Raw genomic sequence first — 9,915 nt, 5'->3', positions numbered from 1 at the left:
CCTCACCCTCGTAGTTTTTCCCCCGCCGTCCCGCCTCGGTTTGCCGTTTCCTCCGGCGGCCCGGTCCCTCCCGGGTTAAGTAACGCCAAGGGATGGCCGGTTAAAAAAAAAAAAACAATCCCGACAACGGTAAAGCGGGAGGGAGGGGCGGTGGCTTCGCTTCCGGGTGTGTGTGTGGAGGGGGGTGAGAGGTCGCGGCGTCATGTGACTCCAAGATGGCTGCGGGGCTGCGGCGCCCGTGAGGGAGAGCGGAGGCTGAGCGGGGCCCGGTGAGGCAGCGGGACCGGCGGTTCCCGGCCATGGCGGAGGCGTGAGGCAGCGGCGGCGGCGGTGGGAGAAGGAGGCTGCGGCGGGGCCTCCCGCAGGGCCCGGCGGTGGCGGGGGAGGGAGACGACCGGGGGGGGCCCTCGCTGCTCCATGTCGGTCCCCTCCTGCGGGAAATATGATCAGCGCCCCTGACGTGGTGGCCTTCACCAGAGAAGAGGAGCTGGAGGATGAGCTGTGCAGCGAGCCGCCCCTGCCCGAGGAGTACTCGGTGCCGCTCTTCCCCTTCGCCAGCCACGGCGCCAACCCCTGGGCCAAGGTCGCCGGCTCCAAGTTCACCCGGGACTTCATCCTCATCTCCGAGTTCTCGGAGCAAGTGGGGCCCCAGCCCCTCCTGACCATCCCCGATGACGCCAAAGTGTCAGGCACTTTCGATCTCAATTATTTTTCCCTTCGGATCATGTCTGTGGATTACCAGGCTTCCTTCGTGGGGCACCCTCCCGGCTCTGCCTACCCGAAGCTGAACTTCGTGGAGGATTCCAAAGTGGTGCTGGGGGACTCGAAGGAAGGGGCCTTCGCGTACGTGCACCACTTGACTCTCTACGACCTCGAAGCCAGGGGTTTCGTGAGGCCCTTCTGCATGGCCTATATTTCTGCTGACGAGCACAAAATCATGCAGCAGTTTCAGGAACTCTCTGCGGAGTTCTCCAAAGCCTCCGAATGCCTAAAGACGGGGAACAGGAAAGCTTTTGCTAACGAACTGGAAAAGAAACTGAAAGATCTCGACTACACCAGGACTGTCCTGCACAATGAAACCGAGATACAGAAGAAAGCCAACGACAAAGGGTATTACACAACCCAAGCCATCGAGAAGGCCAACGAGCTGGCCAGCGTGGAAAAGTCTATCATCGAGCACCAAGATCTGCTGAAACAAATCAGGTCATATCCCTACAGGAAGCTGAAGGAGTCCGACTTCCACCCCTACGAGCCGGAGTGTGCGCTGGACCAGGCCAACGCGGGCTGCGATCAGGACCTGACTACCTCCGACCTTGCCGAGCCTGGTGAAACGCACCTTTATGCCCACGTGCCCTCCTATACCCCCAAGCTCATCAAAGCAAAGTCTGCCAAATGCTTTGACAAGAAGCTGAAGACGCTGGAGGAACTCTGTGATATTTATTTTTTCACCCAAACTCTTGACCAGTTGCACCAGATCGAGAGGACTTTCAGAGGTGACGTGTGCTACCTCCTGACAGACCAGATCAGCAGGGCGCTCTTAAAGCAACAAAGCGTAACTAACTTCCTCTTTGAGGATGTATCTTTTCTGGATGAAAAACCACCTGAAAAACAGTACAGAGGCTGCCAGGGGCTCAGTCAAGATGCCGTTGACAGGAAGTGTTTGGAAGAGTCCCCCGCTCCCAAAGTGGTCATCAGCCTGGGATCCTACAAGTCCAGCGTGGAGTGCGTGCCCATCAAGATGGAGCAGGAAATCGAGGACTCCCAAGAACCCAAAATGTCTGACTCTGTCACGTTCGAACACCAGGACAACCTGGACTATCTCGATGCAGATATTAAAGGCAGCATCAGTAGCGGTGAGAGCATCGAGGTTCTTGGAACGGAGAAGTCTGCATCCGGCTTGACAAAATCGGAGAGCCAGGCCAGCTTGCCTGTCAGCCCCAGTCCCCAGGTGGGCAGGAGCAAGGTGGGCAGCCGGCGGACTGTCAGTGAGGACAGCATTGAGGTTCTCAGCACGTGTCCCTCTGAGTCGCTCATCCCGGAAGATTTTAAAGCGAGCTACCCAAGTGCCATTAACGAGGAACCTTACGTGGACGATGAAGAGGGAGGCCTTCGTTTCATTCCCAAACTAAATCTGGACAATGCCGACGAGCAGGAAGACGTTTCAAAACAGGAAAACTTAGTGCAGGTTGATTCTGCCTGTTGTATCGGGAAGGAGAGTCCCAACTTCCTTGAGCCTCTGCCTGACCTGGGACAGAAGCCCTGCGATGAGGACGGGGTGGTCAGGATTCCCCCGCAGCCATACCGGCAGGCCGAGCAGGGGCTGCACGGGAGCTTTGGGGGCTTCCCCTCCCACGACGGCATCTCGGGGGGGCTCCTTCCCTATGAGCTTGACTCGCGCTACCTGACGGGCAACAGGGAGGTCAGTAAAAGCAGCCTGGACGAGTGCTCGGACTCCACGAGCTATATCAGCAGCGCTGCCTCCACGTGCTCCGACAGGACCCCTTCTCCCGCTCACCCCGCTTGTCAGGCGAGTGAAAGGCACAAAAAAAAGGCCGGCCAGAATGCACTGCGGTTCATCAGGCAGTACCCCTTCGCTCACCCTGCCATCTACTCCCTGCTCAGCGGGAGGACCCTGATCGTGCTGGGGGAAGAGGAAGCGATAGTCAAGAAGCTTGTGACGGCGCTCTCCATCTTTGTGCCGAACTGCGGCATTTACGCCAAGCCCGTGAAGCACTGGGTCACCTCCCCTCTGCACGTTGTGGATTTCCAGAAGTGGAAGCTGATCGGGCTCCAGAGGTAAATCGAGGGTCTGTTTGCTTTATCAGTGTTGAGGTATATGATAAATACTACTTCTCCTAAGTGAGAATTTCAGAGGGGAATGGGTGTGCAGGGGAGGTCTCTGATTACCTACGCAGCTGCCATGAATTTCTGCTTATGGGATGTATTTGTGGAAGGGGGGATAGATTTGTCTGTCTCTTTATATCCAGCCTCACTTGGGAGTTAATATTTAAAACATCTGCTGGACACTTGCTGCCTGGCTCATACTAGTTATTTGGCCAGGAGGTTTCCCTCTGGTTTAGGTCTTTGCCTGGCAAAGCACAAAGCAAAGCCACGAGTCCCGCTGGTTTCCTGGTTGGTCTGATAACAGAGTGCTCCTGGGGTCCCCTTGTATGCTCTGCTTTCCCGTGTCCTCTGCCAAAACTCTTCTGATGTTTCTAGCCAGAATTTTGGTTTTGAAATGGATGCTTTGACATGGGGAGGCTTTTTCCTTGTGGACCCTAATGAAGAGATAATGCCACTGTTGATGAGGTCGGTAGGTCAGAAATTGGAGTGCCAGCACCTGGGGCTGTGTTGGCGAGGGTGTGCCGGCCGGGTGTTGTGGAAAAGCTGGAGACGTGGAGCTGCTGGGCTCTCCTCGAGAGGGTGCAGGTGAACAGAGACTTATTTATAACAAGCCTTAGTGCAGGGAAAAAAGGTCCGCGGTGCTCAGTGGGCTGTGGTGTTGGGATTGCAGTTCAGATGCGAAGGAAGCTCCTGCTCAGGGTGAGGACCATCGTGAAAGCAAGCACCCCTTCCCCAACCCTCAACTCTGAAGTGTGGCTTCATAGTTTACATTAGCAAATAGCGATTGCTCAGCTCTCAAGATTTCGGCCCTGCCTTTGTTGCTGTTATGAAAAGGATTTTCTTTGTGTTTACCAGGATGAGTTCTGGCGCTTTGGGTGCAGGTACGACAGGGAATGGCCATTGCTGTCACCAACGTGGAAAACGTGAGTCGGAGTGGCAGCCCATCGCTCGGAGCAGGGCTGGAATAGCTCCTGAAAGAGTGTTTCTGAGCAGCATAAAAATCAAAATACAGAAATTTGCTTTTTGGGCTGCTGAGTATTGCATCGCTGAGGGTTGTGGATGATGAAATTATCCTAAGCTGTGAGTTACCCTCATTCCTGTGCTTGCGAGGCAGGATGACAGCTCTGCCAACAGCTGCTCCCAAACTTCCCTGTCTGTCGGTGAGGCTTTTAAAAGCCCTGAGTGTTTACTTGTTACTCACCGTTTGTGGTTAGATGCAATTTTTATAAACAAAAGTGTCTTTTTTTTTTTTTTTTTAAGAACTGCTTGTAACATGTGTCGGTCATTTAAACTCTCCTCTGTGGAATGTTAATTAAGTGTTGAGTTTAATGTGGGTGCTTTCAGCAAACTATTTGTGCAAGGGCTTTGGGAAGGAATTTAGAGGCTAAATCAATTATTCTGGTAAGGGTGCTGCGTCTCCTAAGGCCAGATGCTGCCTGGGCACAGGGGCAGCCCTTACCCCAGCAGCTGGGGCTCCTGGTTTGAGGCTGGGAGCTGTATCTCAACCGAGTGACTTTAACCACACAGAATTGAGGAGCAGAAGGTAGAGTTTGCGTAGGCTTGTAATTTGCATTTAAATAACATTAATTTAGGCTTGTTGGATAATTGTTATGTTGTGAACATGCTGTGGGTTTGCACCTGAGTGAAAAATGCCCAGGCTCAGCCAGGGAATATTCTGTTTTAAGGATGGTTTCCTTTTTAAAGGAAGGGCAGAAGGTTTTGCTCCACTCAGGGCTTTGACCACCTCAGAGCAGCTCCTTCCCAAAACAGCTGTATGGGGGGAAGGTGGAGCTCTTGGCAAGGGGGTCTGATCTGGGTTTCTGGGTCCTTGTTGTCACATCCAGAAGCTACCAGCTGCTGCAAGATTTGTTTCTGTTCACCAGAGAGGTCTTATCACTCCCTCGCTGTGTCGCCAAGGGAGAAAGCTGCCCTGAAGTGCGGTGATTTATGAAGTAGCACACACAGAGTGTGGATCAGTGCATGTGGGGATCCAGGAGATCGAGGTTTCTTTGGGATCTGGCAGGCTGGAGAGACTATTTGGCCATTCTCTTCTGTGCCAGACTTCATTTGCCCACAGAGGCTCTTGTACCAGCTCGTGAACTAGAGGGAAAGTACATGCGATACAGGGGCACGGACGCAGTCTGCTGCTTAACTGTCTGGTCCCCTCCAGCCGTGACCTCTCTCCTTGCTGTTTCAGGATGGTGTCGCCTGCTGGGGTGAATGCGCTGCACGCCCTGAGCCGATACAGCCGGTATGTCAGCATTCTGGACGCCGACAGTAAGACTCTCCGCTGCCCGCTTTACAAAGGCACCTTGGTGTCCCGGCTGGCAGACCACCGCACGCAGATCAAACGAGGAAGCACCTACTATATGCACGTCCAAAGTATCCTCACCCAGCTGTGTTCAAAAGCCTTCCTCTTCACCTTCTGCCATCATTTGCACCTTCCCATCAGTGAAAGGGAACCGGAGGAATCCGTCGTGAATCGCAGGATGAACTTCCTGAAGCTTCAACTCGGCCTTGCCAATGAAGATATCAAAATTGTACAGTATTTAGCTGAGCTGCTGAAGCTGCAGTACATTCAGGAACCCGGCCGGGGGGTGAACCCTCTGCTCAGATTTGACTATGTTCCCAGCTTTTTGTACAAAATCTAGCCTTGCGCGGGCTGTCTGCCTGCGTACTCAGAGTCTGACAAAGCTCATCCGTGCTTGACATTGACGCTGTCTGCAGTAGCTCTCATAACGTCGGGAAGGGGCGAAGAAGACGATGCGTTTGCAAGCGTCTCTGCTCCACAGAAATCGGTGTCCAAGGGACCGGATTTCTGTGTGGTTCCCTGTAGCCAAGAACGTAGATGTTCCATCACATAAAACACCGGGCACTCTGTTTTTAAATGTTAGAAGGGGCACTGTTAACTTTTAAAGCATATCATGGCAGCATCCCAGGGGGATTATGGCAGGGAGAGAGAGGTGGGCTCTCTTGGGGATCAATACTTACTAGAGTGCAGCCCCCAAAACAACGCATTGCTCCGTACACTTCTGCCAGAGCCCCAAATGCTGTTGGTCCCTTCTGTGGAGCCAGGGCAGAGACCAGAGGGGAGATTTAAAGGCCGTGTGAAGTTTTTTAATCCACCAGTGTCTCACGTGAGTGTAGCTCAGAAGCTCCGTGGCAGGGTGGCAGTTCGCAGTTACCCATCTGTGCGCAGCGGTAGCGGATGGTGTGTCCCTTCCTGCATTTTTCTGAGTTTCCTGGCGCTTCCCAGGACAGGTTGTCCCTGGGTGGATGGGAGCGCGGTGGAGGCACATGTGCTTCTCTCCAGAAAGCGTTTGCCAGTTTCCCTCAGCTTTGTTAAAATCTGGAATGTGGAAGGACTCCTTAACGCTAGCGAGCACCGAGGCGCCCGCTGCTGTGAATGTAGAGCACTGTGCCTTTTTAATTTGTCACGTCCTGTTTGCTGGGCGACCTCCGAGAAGGGTGGGAGGGAGACCGGGAATCCTCAAAGCGTGTGACATCGAGGGTGGCCTTTTAAGGAGAGAGGGGAACTGAGGGGTGGGGGCTCATTTTTAGGTGCTTTTTGTGATGGGGAAACGAACAGTGCAATTCAGCTGAAGCTACGCTGTGAGACAGCAGGCTGTTAGAGCAGGCTGCCTGCCTGGCTGGTGAGATACTAGTGCTCAGGAGAGATTGGGGATGAATGTACTGGATTCCACATTGTATCCGTAAAAGTCTTGGGTTTGTTTGGGTTTTTTTGTTGTTGTTGGGGAGCTGACTTTTGTCCTTTATGGTAAAGCAGGGTCAGCATCACTGCATGCTGCTTCTGGCTGAGCCTTTGTTGTGTCTCGACTACCTCTCCCAGGGCGCTCCTGGGTAGCTCTGGACGGGGCAGAACTGCCGCTCTCTGAGCCTGGATGCTGGGGACTTTCCTTTGAAAGCTTCTACACCGCTGCCTGTGCCGTAAAGGTTGTGTCATTGGTGTGGTGACACTTCCAGATTGTTCCTGACAGTGTGGAAAGCTTTGTAACCGAGCACAGCGCTTCCCTTTGGAGTCCCGTAGGAGATGCTGCTCCTTGGCCACCAGTCCTGGGCTGTGGTCTGCTCTGCCCAGTGCCATGTGGCGGTAGCAGCCCCCATGGTACCTCTAAGCAAGAAAAGCCTTGCTAGGAAATATCCTTGGTTTTATTTCTTTTTAGCATTCTTCTGTGTGGGGTGAGAACAGCTGAGATCGTACAAAATGAGCTGATGTGTTGTTTGGTTTGGGTTTTGTTTTGTTTTTTTTTTTAAACCTCTGTTTATTGTGATGATGTGAGGCAGTGCTGGAGATGAATGTGATGTTCCTTTTGTGCCTGGGGAAGTTTCTGTGTACGGTCTGGGGTTCGTCAGCGTGGCTTAGACCCCACTGAAACTTGCTGCGAGAACTGCACTGCTCCGAAACCTGTGTCCTGAAGGCAAGGAGGCTCCTTGGGGACGCTGTCGTCTGGCACCAGCACCTGTGCTTCGGTACTGCTGCTGCCTCTTTCTCTCCCCTGGAAAGGGCTCTCTGGGGTAGCGTGGGAGATATAAACCAGCCGGGCAGGAAGGCTATTTTAAATGTTAGTGTTGTTTCTGGTGGCTTACAGTGAGGCCAGCTCAGCCGGGCAAACTGAGCTTGTGGTAGTCTCCAGAGGGATTTCCAAGGTCAGGGGTTGCTTGTGATGGTGTTTTTAGGTCGCATTTGGGAAGCAGTGTGGTGTCACATTCGCTGAAGGTGAGCAGTGTGCCTGTGCGCGGGGCTGCGTGCCTTTAAAGCATATTTAAAGGCCTTTTCCTTTCCTAACTGCGCCCTCCTGTCGCATGTGAACTGGGTCTGCTGGTGAAAGACTTCCATGTCCATGGAAAATGCCTGCTTTCTGAAGTGACTTCAGGTGTCCCCTTGTCGATTGGTGTGCACCCGAACGGCTTCCACACTAAAGCTGAGGCGAGATTCCCTGGGGGAAGAGGCATCTCAGTGAGTAATGCAGGTGACACCGGGCAGATGAAAAGCTCCCTGCGTCCTGCCTGACCCGCAGCTCTGGAGAAGCGCTCAGCACGGGAGCTTGTTTCCTGTTGGAAAATGACCTGATGCTGTTCGGGTTTGAGGAGGGAGGGACAAACTTTTTTCCTGCTGACTCACTCACGTCTTCCTCCAGGCTGACAGCGCAGAGCAGTGGAGCGGGATCAATGATTAGTGTTGGCTGATCTCTTAGTCACAGTGGTCTCGACCTGTGTTCAGCTGCACTCATAAATTGATAAATAACTCACTTCTCCTTGCTCCTTCTATCAAACCTGTCGTATCTGATATTCAAGGCTGTGTTGAGCAATACTTGCACTACCACCTGTCTGACCTGCTTCATCTCTCTGCCACAAAGCAGCTCTGATTTGGGACGATGTCCTGGGGGCTTTGCTGGGACGTCTCCCAGTTCAAAACGGGAGCTCCGTGCTATCCGTAACTCAGCTCTTTAAGCAGGAGCTGTGGGGAAACACACCTTGGAGTGCTTGTCCTCCTAAAGCTGGCTTGCGGCGGGGTAACCTCTGAGCTTGGACTCCAGGAAAGGGGGAATTACCTCGGGCTCTGGCACCTCGGTGCAGCGGGAGCCCAGCCTGCCCTCGCTGCTTGTGGTGCCTGTAATGGTGGCAGAAATTGCGGGGGAGTCCGAGTGCAGCTGGTGGTTCGGGAGCTGAATTCCTCTTTGCTCAGTAATTTCTCTGTCTGACCTTCTGCACCTGTACAGTAAAGATCCCTATATTGGCACTTTAAGACTTTTTCCTCATCTTCACTGTGTTACCTCACTGTTTTCTGATATTAGCAGACTTATAACAAGTTACGATCTTCGCACTAACAGCTCCCGCAATGAATCTTGGCATGTGTGTTCGTCGGCTTGCACCGCACCGCCCGAGCGCCGCGCGCTGCCATCCAGCCATCCTTCCACCACGAGCAGGGCAGGTTCCTCGCAGCCGCAGTGCAATACTCACCAGCCCTCCCGCACCGAACCTCCAGCCGCCAGAACCAGCGGTGCCGTGCATGGCCGTCTCCTGCTTCCGTGAGTGCTGCCAGCATGCCCCTGCCTCCCGCACGGCCAGCTCTGGCTCCCTCCTCTCTCTGCTGGCTGTCAGGGAGAGGAGGCTTTAAGCCTGACAGAGAATTCATCAGAGCAAAAGGAGAATTCATCAGAGCAAAAACCTCTCCTGGCCGTCTGCTGCCTGGCCGGGAGGGCAAGGCTCCCTTTTCTTACTCCTCCGCTTCCCTGCCTTGAGAGACTCTGCCTGCCAGCCCCTGCTCTACTCTACACTAGCCCGCTGCTTTCACATCCCACCCCGAGGAGGGTCAGCCATAGGAGTAGGCGATATTAACCCTACACAGGTTTCATTTCTCAGAGAATAGTGCTCGGATTTACTTTCATCCAGTAGCAATCACTTCTAAGCAGCTCCAAAGCTGTCTTGCCTTGACTAGGGAAGTACTGCCTATACTCTAGCAATATTCACCATTTTGTAAGGGGTGGGAGAGGGGCTTGAGGGGCGAGAGCTTTTTATTGAGTGGGGGGGGGCCTGAGCCCCCAGTCTGGTGGTAGGTGACAGCCCACACTGTGGATTCAGCGTCTTGGAGAGCTGGGCAGGACCCGGGGCTTGTTGCAGTGCTTTGAAAAGGCTCCTGTAATAAGGTGCAATGGGAAACTTAGGGAGCTGCCCAGGCTGAAGGAGAGTGCCTGCTCCGCACGGTGCCCCACTAGCACAATGTCAGAGCAACAGACTGTACCCCGATATTGGAGGGGTCACAAACCCACTGCACGCTGGTCCCCGAGACGCGTTTTAACTGGAAGGCAGAAACACAGGGTACCCGGTCCCGCTGGCTGCCTCGCTGCCGGCACGGGGATGGGGCTGGGCTAAGAGCTGCCTCTGAGGGCTGCGAGGAGGCTGTGATGAATTCTCATCTTATTTTAAAGCACTGTATCCTATTACTGCATGTTGAGTTACGTGTGTGTGCCTGTGCGTGCCGAATGCTTGCGTCGGTAGTTAGAGCGAGTGTGACCGGGAGAAATCCAAGAAGCATGTCTTAGTGTCGTG

The 9,915-nt window shown here is 53.7% G+C and overlaps 1 protein-coding gene across 2 annotated transcripts; it reads left to right on the top strand.

Moving 5' to 3' along the window:
• The first annotated feature begins 185 nt into the window (after positions 1-185).
• On the top strand, positions 186-7,003 carry SMCR8 (SMCR8-C9orf72 complex subunit). Of its 2 annotated transcripts, none has more exons than XM_052772625.1 (2): positions 186-2,796; positions 3,700-5,006. In XM_052772625.1, the coding sequence occupies exons 1-2, from the start codon at positions 443-445 to the stop codon at positions 3,905-3,907; spliced, it is 2,562 nt and encodes an 853-aa protein (XP_052628585.1). In that variant the 5' UTR covers positions 186-442; the 3' UTR covers positions 3,908-5,006. The 2 variants fall into 2 exon arrangements, with proteins under 2 accessions (XP_052628585.1, XP_052628583.1); XM_052772623.1 differs by lacking the exon at positions 3,700-5,006 and adding an exon at positions 5,042-7,003 and having other exon boundaries at positions 188-2,796.
• The last annotated feature ends 2,912 nt before the right edge of the window (positions 7,004-9,915 follow it).

Source organism: Harpia harpyja, chromosome 21 (genome assembly GCF_026419915.1).
Source record: "Harpia harpyja isolate bHarHar1 chromosome 21, bHarHar1 primary haplotype, whole genome shotgun sequence".
In the NCBI taxonomy this organism is placed as follows: domain Eukaryota; kingdom Metazoa; phylum Chordata; class Aves; order Accipitriformes; family Accipitridae; genus Harpia; species Harpia harpyja.
This window is presented reverse-complemented; position numbering and strand designations above follow the sequence as displayed.

What these genes read in the sequence shown, in the direction of transcription:
- SMCR8 (XM_052772623.1), top strand. Translation starts at nt 443, where the DNA reads ATGATCAGCGCCCCTGACGTGGTGGCCTTCACCAGAGAAGAGGAGCTG. An exon ending in AAGCTGATCGGGCTCCAGAG is followed by an intron (nt 2,797 to 5,041) that starts GTAAATCGAGGG and finishes TTGCTGTTTCAG; the next exon opens with GATGGTGTCGCCTGCTGGGG.